The sequence below is a fragment of the Labrus bergylta genome, chromosome 7 (assembly GCF_963930695.1).
Source record: "Labrus bergylta chromosome 7, fLabBer1.1, whole genome shotgun sequence".
Classification (NCBI taxonomy): domain Eukaryota; kingdom Metazoa; phylum Chordata; class Actinopteri; order Labriformes; family Labridae; genus Labrus; species Labrus bergylta.
This window is the reverse complement of record NC_089201.1, coordinates 24,715,065-24,730,047: the sequence shown is the minus strand read 5'-3', so window position 1 is coordinate 24,730,047 and position 14,983 is coordinate 24,715,065. Positions and strand designations below refer to the sequence as shown.

Sequence of the window (14,983 nt, the reverse complement as noted above, 5' to 3'; positions counted from 1 at the left end):
TCAGACATGAGTTCATGGTCTGGACGAGCACCTCCAGGTGACTGATGCTATTCATCCAGCTCAGATTTACAGCACAGGTTAGGAAGGTAATCAGCGGGGCCACTCACACTGCACCCATAAATCCAACAGCTCTGGGGTGTAAGCAAGACAGAGAGCCAAGGTCGACCAGCAGGGGACAAAGGAGTCACATCGCTCACATCCACAAATCATACAAGCACTCAGCGAGCTGGGTTCAAGAAACAGTTTTCATCATTACTGAAGAAGACTGTCCATCGCCTGTGTTAGTGTGTTGTTACCTAACGGTTTCTGCGAGGCATTTTGAACCCAATAAAGGCCGTCTGTTTCCATGTTGGAAATGCTGACTCTACCTTACTTCAATCAATTTAATAACAGACAGAGGTAGAGCTGAAGTGGGCCTTTAGTCTCTTGACAAACAGCCAAACAGTCAAACCAATCATCTCCCTAATTATGCATAAGCATGCAAAACTTTTATCCTCAGTATAATCAAAATGGATAAAAAAAATCAACCCAAAACAGTTTGAATCATTAAATAAATGAGCTAAACAAAAACAGTTTTTGTTTCAGGCTGTAACCATGATTATTTCTTCTGTAAAAAATGTGCATTTAATAAAGGATCTTAAAGAGATTTGTGGCTTTTGGAGCCAGTCTCAAGTGGACCTTCCAGGAACTGCAGTGTTTTGCACATCCACATTGGCTGCTTGTTGGCCACTAGAGGCTGGAGAAGTGAGTCTCCCCCATTTAAGACTCACATAAAATGCTGAACTTCAAAGCAGAAGTTGTAAAGGTGTACAGCCGATTTCTATGGATAAGTCCTACATTCCAAACAACTGTTCAGGGCTACATTTTTGTAAAAATCCCCCGCTTAAATTTTAAAAAGTCTTAATCATAAGTACAGTTGGGGTACACATGACCAAAAATTTCTCAGCGAATATTTGATGGACTGCAATGACCTTTTTTTTAAGTTCTCTGAACGCTCATATTGCTGACTTTAAGGTTTCTCTTTTCCTCCAGTGCCACTGTGAGTTTGACGTGAGTTGTTCTAAGTAAATTACCTGAACAACCAGCGAACGTTTCCTCAGAACAAATTGTTGAGTCTTTAGTGATTGTCAGACTTTCCATAGGGCCACCATCAGGATGCGTCAGAAAACGCATTTTGCACAGCAGCTGTGGAACATAACAGTTGAGCAGACATGCTGGTAAAATATATTTACTGAATGAAGGAGGGGTGAAATTCAGACGTGAGGCATGAACAGCAGCAGTAACAGATGAGTCAGCCTGAGTGAAATTTCTGTGCAGAGCTGAGTGGATGAAGGAACTGACACGGGTACAGAGGGTCAAGGCAAACACCTGCTCACAGCACAGGAACATGACAAACCAAGGTTAGCTTCATTCACTCCACATAACCTAGACAACATCATAATTTCTTTTTGATTGGATGAGTCATAATGTAATGAACAGTATTGTGGTATATCTCACAGTTTCAAAACAAATGTGAATACTTTGCCTAATATTTGACCATAAGTGCTGGAGGTCTGATACAACACATCAGCGAAACAATGAAATAGTGAAGGGACAATGTGAATGATAGTGATGGGACCTGTATAGGTCAAGTGATATCAGTAACGTCAATCTATGAGTAAAGACCTACAACCCTATCATATTTAACTTAATAGCATGTCGACATCAAGCAGAATAAATCTCATGTCTACACACAGTCGACGTATCTTCAAAGGATGGCACAACACGTTGTTTTCACTCAGTTGAAGAGTTTATCTGTCATGAACATTGTTGCATTAATAACTGTAATATGATAATAGAAATCAACTCTCATTTGCACTCATGAATCTACATTTGAAACCTTTAGCAGGTCCGTTGCCAGTGGATCCATTTCCGAGCTCCCACTCTGCAGAGGGTTTGTGACCTCATTGCTTTTAAATACAATGAGTGTGTGAGGTGTGTGTGTGGGCTTATCAAAGTGTCATCATTCAGCCATGCTTTATACGTGTAGGAGGAGAGAGGGGAAAATACTCTGACAGAGACGATTATACTGCTGTAGGTGAAGAACAAAATCGTGTGTACGCAGGCTGTAATGTGGGATAATCTGTTGAGGTCTCTGGGAGTTTAAAAATCGTGGATTTTCAGGACTGCTGTTGTTAAACATCAGTAGAATAGAACTTTTCTATTTGGAATAAAAAAGAGATGTATTTTTGGTATTTAATGAAACTGTTATAACTTGAATTTAAAAGTTATTGCACAGGAAGTGTCCTAATATTGACCTGTCTGTCAAAGTCAAATAGTTCCATCATGTTTTCCATTTATAGAACTATATACTTCAGCTCTTTCCTCCTGATCCATTATGTATAAAAGCTACGTAATATGCTGTTATTGTAATTATTCTGAACATCCATTTCTTCAAACACAGAGCTGTCTTTCAAATCAAGCTTTTTTCAACCAATCTCCAAGAAGTTGGTTCAATTTTCACCAGTTTTTGCAGGTAAGATTTTCTGAATTCGTCTGAAGGGCACTGCGCTTTCAAATAAATTAATTCTATGGTGCTTTAAGTGTCTGAAAATATGATTCATTTTACAATAATGACACATATTTTGTGTATTGAACTTACTTGGTGATCAGGAGTTTGGACCATTTTAAATTTGAAAAAATGAGTCGAATACAAACTCCTCATTTCCAGACAGGATTTAGAGCAACAAAAAAGCCACCATCAGCTGCATATGACTGTCAAAGGTATCAAAACATATGAGCAATAAAAATAAAATAAAAACAGAAAGTGATCAGTAAATGTAGATGTGTAAAATACTCTCCAGGCCTTGTTTTAATTAAGAGCTACATAAATTAACATTACCTCTTGTTAAATTTGAATAATTCATTTTTTTGACATTGAGCATAAGGTGATTAAGATTCACTGTGAGACTGTGAATCAGCTGCCCGTCTGTTCAAACTCCATGCAGCCTGCAGGGCCCTGATACTTCCTCTCCTTCACATTAGAAATCCTCGCCTCCTTCTGCAAGGCTTCTTTCCAAACTATACACACACACACACACACACACACACACACACACACACACACACACAACACACACACACACGCACACACGCACAGGGCATTATACAGTGGAGCAGGTTTTCCCAACCTTGGAGCCTGACCCCTTGTGGGGTCGCCTGAAATTGTATGGATTTATTTATAAATTTTATTTTATTGTACATTCAAATACATTGAACACAGGCTACTGTGGGTCATAGTCGATGCCAAAACAATAAATTTGCAGTGTCTCTGTCTGTCATCCATTGTGCAGAAATGTCATCCCAGCCTTTCTTCCTCTGTTCACACAGTAATATACACGAAAAAGCCTAAATGTGGTCCAAAAGTAATGTTTAATTTCAACACACACAAAAAAACTATTACATGATTAAAAACTGATTATTTTAGAAAAAAAGTTGTGTGTGTTTCGGATGTCTGGGGTCACCAGAGTTTTTGTGAAGTTAAAGTGAGGTCACGAGCCAAAAAAGGATGGGAACCACTGCAGAAGAGGATCAAGGAGAACATCCCTCTCATCTCCTCTGAGATGTATTTGTTGTTACATCTGTTGCTACATCTGCTTTCAGGCAGCTGCAGACTGTAGAGTGGTGCTCTGCTTTGGCCAGCAGGTCAGTTTACTCTGTGAGTGTTTATGTTGAGAGACGCTCTATTTATTCAGGTGAGTTGCTTAAGAAGACAAAGATGAAGCCTGCATGTGGAGAAGCCTTAAGTTGTCTTAGCTTCATTCAAAAGCACTTTAAACAAACATCTCTTTGTCCCCCTAAAAGCCAGACTCTTGGAGCACAAAGTTACAGTTGATGTGAAACATGTGCATTCACATTGATTACCACACTTTAAAACATTTCACAATATTTTCACAAATTCACATTGGACGTTTTGAATGCACAGCAGAGGTGCAGTGATTCAATGCGCTCTACTGTTCTATGAGTCAGACGTCTAAAAAATAAAGAAATACAAGGTGCAAACTGGGTCAGGCAAAGTGTGAAGATGGAAGTTGGAGATCAGATTCAGTTCAAATCTGCTGTACAATAAAATCTGTAGAGTGGCATAAAGCAACATGTTAAACATCTAATGAAATCTGCATTCATGACGTCATTACTGGAACACAAATGTTAATATGTTTTATGTAGAGTGGTTGATTATAATTAAGAAAAAGATCTGCAGAGCATTTAACAATGTTCAGCTCACTGTTTGGGCTTTTCTACCTGCAGTGTTTATTGTTTTTGAACAACCTTTCTGCTCTCATTGGTGCCTTTCCACCACAACAGGCAGCAGGGTGACACAGCAGGCTGTATTCTATCTGCTCGAAAACAGACACAGCACATATCTTTAGTGAAAGTATAGCGGAGCATTTAGCGGCCACAGGGCCAGATATTTCCTCCAGGAATGGGTGGATGCCAAAACAGAGCAAAAAGAGAAATTGATGGACTTATATTCTCCAGGTGAACAGAAACATGGCTTCAGAACTGCTTTGATCCTGATATGTAAGAACAATGCGAGTCGAAGATGTCAGGGTTTTGCTCACCGTTAGTCCCAGTGACCTAAAATGGTCCAAAATCAAGAAACACTACATACAGCTTAAAGTGCGCAAAAGACTTGTGTTATGTTAGTTCAGGCTCTTACTCAGTTAGCTGGACTATTTGACTATTTCTTCTGTCTTTGTTAAATGTGCCATATAGGTTAAATCTGATATTTTACAGTAGGCTACCTATAATAACTCTGATACTGTGTGTGCCGTTTCACTTATAGCTCAAACAGATGTTTTTAATGCTGGTACTCATTTTTTCATAATTCTGCTTTGTATGTTTATGCTGCTATAATTAAATCTCCAGAAAGCGCAGTAGAGGTCATTTGGTCTCACCTCACATTTACTATCACTCCATTCATCCACATCATGTAGTCTTTTTAAAAGGGCTTATTGTATTCTGCTCTGTCTATAGTTTGTATTTTTAGTATTGTTGTACTGCTCCCTCTTTTATCCATTGAACTGAGTACTTTATTTCATTCCCTTCTATACACTAACATATTCTAGGATGGAAAAAAAACAGTTTAAACTGAATAAGTTTAAACAGGACAAGTTTAAACTGTTTAAACTGAATAAGTTTGCTACTGTTCTCCTGATGTAAACTAAACTTCTGCTCTGAATAGGCACATTTCCGCCCTTGTCCAGCACGTCATCCTTCAGTGTTTCAAATCTTTTTCCACACAGTTTTACCTCCACACAGCTAAAACAAACCTGCTGCCTTTTCCCTCATCTACACTACATTCAGTCTATATCTATTATATCCCAAACACACTTCCTTTTTCGACTGTGGGCCATAGTGTTTCAACTTTCTTTTCTTTTATCTACCTCCTGGATATTTGAATTTTTAAAAACAGCACAATTTTTGACTTGTATGTACCTGTATGATGAATTTGCTGTTTGCAGACTGCCTGTTATCCTTCTCTTTCCTGGCTATTCACAACATACATCTTGCTTTTATCTGGCTGTGTGTGGAGGACCGAGATACTTCAGTATTTCTGAACATTTCTGTGTGTATTTGTTACCCCTTTATCATGTTGTGCGGCAACAAAAACAAATCCCCCAGTCCATTATTGCATGCATAATATGGCACATAAATGGATGGTCCGTTTCCAGCTCTGTGTTTACATCGTGCCATATGTTTCCAGTTTGTGTTGAGCTGTGCTGACAGACTGAGAGCTGTTTCTGAGACCACCCTGTGATGATGTAATTACCCATGAGAGCGGGGATGTTAGCCCATGGGGCTCTCAGTCTGTGCAGTAATGTAATCACCTGACTGAGGTCATCATAAACAGCTCTAACTAGACTCACTCAGACTGAGGATCAGTAACATGTATAAGAGATACCTGCAGTTGAAACATTATACACTTATTGGTCAAAATTACATCGTAACAAAATATTCTGCTTGTGTTTGAAAACAAAACAACCGGCCATTTCTTCTGTCATTGCATTTTTGTTTGATTTGTTAAAAACTAAAATAATTGATCAAATGTCTTTTTCTTTTTACAATAAAACTTTGGAGCAATAGTTTAGATAATGTTTATGATAATACAAAATAAAATAGCCTATAGAAAGTATTATTTTGTATCATGTTGCACTGTGTGATCATAATTTTTAGACTAAAGCAGCAAAAGTGAAACAGGTTCACATTCCTTTATTTCTACTCATGGGTAGATTTGTTTTGGAGCAGGCCTGATAGTGACATCGGACACAATCACTCACGTGAACTTTGATGCTGTTTGCAGCAAATAATACAACAAATAGATAACTTTGGCCCATATGGTATTTTTTTCTAGGCTGCGTAAACATAGTGAAATAAAAATGACAGCTATGACAAACAGTCAGCAGATATGATTTTATTATGCAGGCCTTTAACATTTATTTATTACAAAAGCTCAACATAAGAGACTATTTGGTCAACTAACTTAGTCCCTAAGGAAGAATATTACATTTTTCTGGATCAAAGACACTGTCCCTAAAAAGTCAAGGCACAACTTTGTAATGGAATGTATTCCTAATTAATATTTGACGTGCATGCTTCACTCCTCGGACGACCATTTCTATAAGATGTGAGACCCTTAGTTAGTATATTGGCCCTATATTTTTTGTCATCTTCAATAGGTTTCCTTTGGCCTCTTATTGTAATACCTGCTGTCCTTTAATCTCACCTTTTGTTCACGTTGACGCTGCCTTTTCCATGAAGTGATGGTTGGACTAACAGGTGACATTGGTTATTGGAACAATATTTGTTGGTGTTTCTTTTTTTCCATGATAACGTTTATGAATTGGTGTCATGATTTCTCTGAGCTTATTTGTTTCTTGATCAGTTTGCTTGTTTTTAGTTCTACTGAAATATGTAGTAAACATCGCCTACAGTATGTTTGAAAGGCTTGGTTGAATTTGAAATAAACACAAGATACTTTTGCCTTATAGTCAAATGCAAACGTACTTGGCAATAAACATCGATTTTGATTCTGATGAGTACTGCTATTGTACACAAGACACTGATATGTTTTGTATTTTTATCTTGACTAGTTTCACCTTTAAAAATGCCTATAAAATATGTTTTTGCTTATAGAAAATTAAGTTTAAATATATATACCAAGTCACTTTTCAAAATGATATCACGTTTTATATATAAAACGTGATATCATTTTGAAAAGTGACTTGGTTTCCTGAGGGCTGCCAGTAATTATCACCAGAGTAAGTTCATGATGATTTTTGCTAAGGTTGAACATAAATGTGAATCTGGCTTCAGAAGTTATAAAAACGTTCATATTTAAATACTATGGGAAAACCAAGAAGTGCATCCTTGAACCGTACTTTTCTTGGAAAGTGCATGTGCCTCTCACTGACTCATTGTGGTCGGAGTACCCAGGGGCCACTAAGGGGCCCCCCTGACTCACGCAGGCGGTCTGCGCCTTTTAGGTGACGGGGGACTGTGTAACTTGATCCGGGGTGAAAACAGTGCGCCTGATCCGGCTGCCAGTCCACACTCAGTTCGTCAAAGAGAGAGAGAGAGAGAGGAGGTGCATAATGGACCCGGTCCCTCTGCTGCTCATCTTGGTCTCTTATGTGCCGCTCGGCTCGGCGATCTACGACGGGCCCCTCCAACCGGAGATCTCCAATGGCTCCTTCCATCACTTCTTCGTCCCAGACGGGGATTACGAGGAGAACGTGGACCCGGAGGAGTGCCAGATGCTTTTTAAATTCTCGGATGTGTATCCATGCGGGGCCTCAGAGGAGCGGGACTCGGTGGTCCGGGACGACTTCATCATCTCCAAGCTGCAGGCGGAGGACGCGGCGCGGCTGCTTGAGGGCATCGGGCGGACTGTGGCGCACGACCTGGACGGAGAGGACAGTTACGGGAAGTTCCTGCAGAGGGAAATCTCTCAGATCGGTGAAGCTTTCTCCAGCGTGGACAAGTCTCTGTTGGAGCTGGAGGTAAAGTTTAAACAGAGTCAGGAGACGGAGCTGAGAGAAGAGCAGCAGCTGAACGGATACGTGATGAAGCAAGTGAGCGACATCAGGGGCGCACTGAGGGGAACCACCGACATCTCTGTTGGACTGAAGGACAAACACGAGCTGCTGTCTCTCATCATCCGCAGTCATGGTAGCAGACTGAGTCGTCTGAAGACAGAATTCCTACATGTTGGCTCCTAACAGTTCAAAGTGTGTGTGTGAGTGTGTTTGTGTTTCTGTGTGTTTCTGTGACCCTCCAGTTCATCAAACAACTGGAAAGTTTGCTGTGGGTTATGAATATCCCTCCTAAGTATGTTGAATGTGTCATTAGAGGGGGAAACAGCAGCATAGTCCTCTGAGTCAGGAGGGGAAAAGGAAATGTGAACATGAATTGTGTCTGCATGGAGTCTTCTGTGCCACCTCTGAGGATGTATTTTATTCTGGAGGGAGAAAGAAAATAAAACCCTCCAACAAGATCTATTCCCCTCAGAATCAATAAACAAGCTGCTTTTTGTCTGTATAGTGTAAATTATGTTGCCTTTACAGTTTAAGTATTTACTGATCAAATAAATGTTTCATATTCATCTAATATCTGAAAGTTGTCTGCTGCTTACAAGCTTGTCCTGAGATGTTTCAAGCCAAAGCTTATAGTGTGTAAAAATACATGTCCATCCTTTGAAGCTTGAATTTTCCATAGACAGTGAAAACCTTTGAAATCTGTTCTTTTTTAATATCCAGCAGTAGAATAGACTCCCCCCCCCCTCCTCCTAGTCATCTATTTACGTCCCCAACTTTGTTGTCGGCATTACAAGTAGCAGACTCGACCATCCCGTCAAACAGCCCTGGTTAATTGGCGACTGAGGTTTGTAACTGCCTCCCACTTCCATCTGGAAGTCATCTACTGCAGTATGAAATATGTTTGTCCGGAGGCAACCGTTGCTATCATTATCTGCCCTTTAGTGTGTCATGATCTATAAAAATTAGTGATTGATTTGACGTTTTTTTTGTGTTGAGATTCTGTGTTTGTTTGAGTTATTATGAGCACTATAAATAGAGTTATAGATAACACGCAGCTTGTATAATCTCTAAAGAGACCACTGTTTTTTTCTTCTGCTGTTATGACAGAAAACATTGTTTTTTTTCAGACACAGTTTATGTGAGAAAAGTTGTTTAGAATTCCTGGAAGGCATTAGTCCTTATCTACTGCCAGACTGTTTAGATTTACAGTGCAGTGGATTTAATACAGAAAAAGCCTTTGGTACAACGTGTGTATTTTCCATCTTTAGCTAGCATTTAAAATTATCTTGTTCCACCCGATGTCTGCAACAACCACAATATAACTGCCACAAGCGTGCCCACTTTTTGTTTTCTACAGATAATGTCTCTGTAGATGTGAATGAGCCAGATGTGCTGCCAGGGGCGCAACTGGGTGTGATTTCCTCTGTCTGGTTTTCCTCACAGTCCGGCTTCCCCTGAGGGACCCCTTTTTAAAAACAGCTCTGTGTAGCTCAGCACAGTTGGGGCCAACCCTTTCAGAAACCCCAAACTCCATGTGTGGAGAAACCCTATATGCCTGTATGACGTTTAATTGTCAGGGGCGCATGAACAGGGCTCACAAGATTTCACTGAAAGATTTGGTTAAATTTCCACTAGTGTCAGTAAAAGTAGAACAGGTCAGGAAACCTCTCAAGGCAAACTCAGCCACCCTACTTAGTTTGTCTTTTTTGGCTCTAATCGTTAATTCCACCTATAGGGAAGTGTGTTTTTGTGGTTTCAGGTCTCTGGTGCTAAGAAGGAGGAAGGCTTTTTATGGAAGAATGTATTCTCCTCACGGACATATTTTAAGGACAAACAAAGAAAAGGTCAGGAATGTTGACCTGAGATCACACTGATCCCTCTCTGAGGAGAGCCAGAAGCCCTGGAGCCACATACCTCTGTGCTGTTATTATTAGACAGATGAGAGCTATTTGAATTCTATAACTGCTACTGGTCCTGCCAGTATGACTGTAATAAATACTCCTGCATATTACAACTGTTAATACTACTTGTATCATCCTTCAATGAAATATGCTGCTAAAAGTCAGTCATAGTCCTTGAGAGGAGATGGTCTTTAATAACTCTTCAAGAATGAGCAGCTTCAGTTCTATAGTTCTCTGCCTGTTGTTAGGCTGAATGAAAGTATGTTTTAGACAGCATTTCCAGTATGGCAATCGCCAACGAGGCTTCGTCCATGTTTATTTACAGTCAATGCTTGTTCTGTGCCGGCTAATCCTGATTCAAACCTGAAATGTTTCTTTTTAAACAATATAAGGCACTGCTCTCACAGACACAGATAAGACACGTTTATTCCAAGGAACATTTACATGTAATATTGTTGGGGACATGTAAAGATCAAAATGTGTTATTTTAACCCAAATTATGATTAAATAATGTTACATACTATAACTGTAATCCACAACCTTTAAACTATTTCATTACTAAAATGAAGCCCATGTTATGGATTGAAATGAACAACATTGGCACCAGAGCCTCTATAGAATCATTGCCCTTTTGGAGAACCCCAAGGATCAGTCCCTGGTCCCTGGTTGTTTTCCATTCCACTGCTATCTCTTGGAAACATAATCTGACAATATTAGTTTCCATTTTAACATAGATTGTAAAAAGCTCTATACTTTTGACGTTAAGTTAAATTAGCCATCTAAAAGCTTACATTTTCATGTTTAAAACGATAGTTCAAACATTCCCCCCCCTCCTCCCCCCCCCCCCCCCCCCCCCACTATTCAGCATCTCAAAGATGTGGTCCTTTCTGTCTCCCAAAGACTTTGAAATAGTTATTCATGCATTCATCACATCCTGTCGAGACTTCACTGTATTCTTGCTTAAGTAAACAGAATTCTTCATGACTGCAGTTGATTAAACACTCCACATAAGCCAATTTTTTTTAGCATCATTACACTGGGTGTGTGTGATGAATAATCTATTTAAGCTATCACTTGTAATGTGCAGATAGGACTGATCCCTGTGCAGAAATGATTAGCCTGACATCCTATAATGGATCCCCATTTGAGATTCCAGGATCTAGGTTTAAAAACGGCAACAGGGCCTTTGCTATCAGGGCCTTGTCCCTCTGTAACGACCTGCTGAAGAAAATCAGGAAGGACTAATCTGTTTTAGTCTTTTGCGAAATTGTTTTTATTGGTCTGAACCTAATAGAGTTTTTTTAAACTTATATTGTACCAATCCTCTTTTCAAAAAATGCTTGTTACAAATATGAGGTGTAATACAGTCTCAAATCTTCTGTTTATTTTTAATGTTATAGGCCATACAGGACACAAAGGATTTTATCTAAATAAAGAAATGGTTATTATAATTAATTTTGGTATTATTTTCAAATATGATTTAAAAAAGAACAAATTTTAATGCACAGTCCCAGAGGGAAATAGATAATCTGTTCCTGCATTTTGTAGAAATTATGAACGGTGCAATAAGATGGAGAGAATTACTGGTGTGCTGTGTATTTCAACATCATCAGAAATTACAGAATGATGTGGATCATTTCAGTATTGATGATAAACAGCACATTATTTTGAAAGAATCAGCATGTTTAAACCTCATGAGAACACATTTAGTCTCCAGTGGTCAGTATGGTGTTAACCAGCTATGAAGGCTTTCAGTGCTGCAGCTGCACTAAACAACTCTAAGAAGGTAATAAATATAATTCAAGCAACGCAGCAGTGAAGAGGAGGCACTGAGGAGAGGAGACACTCCAGGGACTGAGTGAAGCAAGCGAGTTAGCTGTCAGTAAGATTTAATTTGTCATAACAAAGTTGTGGTTAAGTCATTACAGCTCAAAGTAAATGGTATGTGTGTTGTCAATGGAAAAAAGAACCTTCGATATTAATCAATCATAAAAGAAATGTACACTTGTGCTTATTTCATGAGATCAAAGAGCTACTGATGTCATTATTTGGACTCGATGTCTTTGTATGAATAAGTGGTGTTCATTAAAGGAAGTTTTATTTTACTGTAGCGCTCAGCAGACTATTGCCTCACTTTTTCTGCTGTTTAATTTGGACTTTGTTAGTTTGGTCAGTTTTCTTTAATTTTGGTCAGTGACTTAAGCTCTTACCATATTTCACCATTTAGTTATTTAGAAGGGGTTGAATAAAACTCTTTCCTTGAAGCATGACCAGAAATAAAAATAGCTGCTGTTTAAAGGAAAAAGTTGTAAAAGTTTAAACTCAATTAGCAAGCCTTACTGCCTGCTGACACGCCAATGAACTCGTGTCGTAATACAAAAGAAAAGACGACTATAATAAAGTTTATGATGTCGGCGCAGTGTGTAACATTTGCAGGCATGAAAATGGTTTTGCATGGCTGTTTTATTTTTCAAAAATATTGTGATGGGGTTAAGACCTCAAGAACAACAAAACATTTCCCTCAAACACAGTTTGGCCTGAATGCTCATATTTTTCCTTGAACAAACACAAATGCATCTGCATACATACAATTCAAAAAGTACATGTACATATCTTGTTTTGAATGGGTACATAATGATACACAGTTGCCCTCTGAAATGTGACAGAACACACCGATTGTTTGTTCTTCAGTACAGATTTCAAATTTGTGCTATTGATATCCTGCCAATTTTTCTTTTTCTTCTGTTTTTCTTCTTTAACTAGCAGATTTTATGTGAAGAAAATGTTTTTTTTTATAACTATTCTCCTCTTTAAGAGCAAGCAATGACACTGAACAGTTCATTCATAAAGAGGGACAGAAAAAGCACCAGAGGGACTGAAACCACCTTCAGTCAAATGTCACCTCTTTTTCATTTTCATGTGAGCGAGAGCCAGTGTGCCTTTCGGTCTCAGTGTCTGGCTGTGTGAAGGCTCTTTCTCTGCTCTGAGTCCCCGTACGGGTCAAACTGTCACTGCAACAGGGCTCGTCACCGTTTCAGGATGAGACAGGTGTCTTTTAGATGTGGAGGTGGCCTGTCACACACAGCCGTTCTCCTGCCTGGGCTTGTGCACCACTGGGGTGTGTGGAGGGTACAGGGAAGGAGCGAGTGTGCACAGGAAACCAGCCAGCAACGTGAGGCCCAGGCCACCCCAGGCACAAAACATGGACCAGCCGTAACCATGACTGATGTCCTCGGGTATTCCGAACATATAGCGAGGGTAGCGCGACAGTTCAAAGTTGATCCCAGCCACACATGTACAGAGGGAGATTATGCAGCATGTTCCTAAAAAAAAAGAGCGAGAGAGAGAGAGAGTCAGACAACACATTTTAATCTCCTGTGATGATGCATCATTCCAGCATTCTCCTTTGCAATACTTTACTGCCTCTCTGTGGTGAGTTGGGGTAGTGCTCTTTATGTAAAGTACATCTTACCTCCCATAAGGAAGAGGAGTCCAGCAACATACTGCATCAGATCATGCTCCTTACAGCAGCCCAGAACGCCAATGATCCAGCCAAATAGGATGATGGATACGGCCATGCCAATGAAGCTGGCGGTCATCCTCTGGAGGTCTAAAAGAGAAAGTTTGTTTACAGGTGTATGCCACATTTCTCTACATGAATCCAACTGCGTTATTCAAAAAGGGCATTTTGAGAACTCACGTAGCGCGTGCCACTCATCCTGCCTTATCGTCTTTGTCAGATTGATTGGCAGATTCCTGGGCAGCGCTGATGATGAGTAGTAGTATTTTATTGGTGTGCAGCGCGGAACCAATCCTGTGCATGTAAACAACAAAGAGGATGTCACATAAGCGCTGAGATCAGATGAGGAGGATATCACAAGTCTATCTGAATGCTACAACACCCCCTCCCCAAAAAAATGCAACCCAACCCCCTTCACCACCACCCACCCACCCACCCACTCACTCACTCATCCTTCCACACCATTGTAGAGTAGCTTATTGTACGCATCTCGAGGCTTCTGTTACTATAGCTTGCCCTTTTGTGCTGGAAAATAACACAGCACGTCGATTGCGTTGTAACTGTACTCCGTGTGATACTGCGTAGGCCCGGAGGGTCCGTGCGCAGCATCAGCACCTTGGATAACGCATACGTGCACAAAGTATTCGCCGATAGCGCCAAAATGAACACATTACAGCATACAACATATGACAATAAAACAAACCTTTGAATATCAAATCCTCCGTCTCCAAGTCAAACCCCGCTCGGTGGCACTTTCTCCACAGTCCGGTGATGGTGGAGTTGTATTGCCGACTGCAGAGGGACTCCATGGCCGGGGCAGGAGGCGAGAAGTGCCGTTTCGCCCGCAGCAGCATCTCGCCGCTGACACCGGAGCCCCTCATCTCCAAATGTTTCTCCTTCGGCAACATGCGAAGTGGCAGATTGTTGTTGGAGATGTAGATGTAGCCAGGGTCGTTTCTTTTGTTGGAATAATTCTTGCAGCGCTCCCGGTGCCTCCTCGCGTCAGTCTCGTACCAGTTGTCAGTGCTGATCGCGATCGCTATCAGCCCTAAAGCGCAAAAAGCCAAAAAGAGACCAGCCACGGTTAAAGTCCTCATCGCAGCCATGTTCCATGCGTCTCTCGCCTCGGTGCCGTGATAAATCCACGGGACAGCAGGGCTCCGCTTCTGGCTGCTGTTGCTGCTGTCAGTGGGCTATTTGAGGTGGGGAGGGAATTCAACAAAAGAAGGAAACCTGAAATGCGGATAAATCCCCCAAGACCTCATTTCTTGGATTTGACATCTATCGCAAGAAAAGACCCAAATTCCGAGGCGGTGAATAAATAAATATGGGCCTCGATGAGCAATATTTTGGTTGTCTCCTCTTTGCCTCTGAACTCAGTCTAGCCTAGATATTGGTCAGTCCAACATTTCTTTCCAGTAGATGGAGACAGAGCAAATATTTGAAAGCACAACAAACCCCTAGGCCAGCACTGACACAGCAGA

At 40.5% G+C, this 14,983-nt stretch overlaps 2 protein-coding genes across 2 annotated transcripts; one reads left to right on the top strand and one right to left on the bottom strand.

Annotated features, from left to right (window-relative positions):
* Positions 1-7,576: 7,576 nt before the first annotated feature.
* On the top strand, positions 7,577-9,056 carry fibina (fin bud initiation factor a). The gene has a single exon (XM_065957143.1). It carries the CDS (start codon positions 7,635-7,637, stop codon positions 8,259-8,261), a length of 627 nt encoding a protein of 208 aa, XP_065813215.1. The 5' UTR covers positions 7,577-7,634; the 3' UTR covers positions 8,262-9,056.
* A 3,368-nt stretch (positions 9,057-12,424) lies between these two features.
* On the bottom strand, positions 12,425-14,911 carry tmem276a (transmembrane protein 276a). The gene is made up of 4 exons (XM_020659207.3): positions 14,203-14,911; positions 13,680-13,793; positions 13,452-13,589; positions 12,425-13,302 (listed from the first exon to the last, which is right to left on the bottom strand). Exons 1-4 carry the CDS (start codon positions 14,603-14,605, stop codon positions 13,055-13,057), a joined length of 903 nt encoding a protein of 300 aa, XP_020514863.1. The 5' UTR covers positions 14,606-14,911; the 3' UTR covers positions 12,425-13,054.
* Positions 14,912-14,983: the final 72 nt, after the last annotated feature.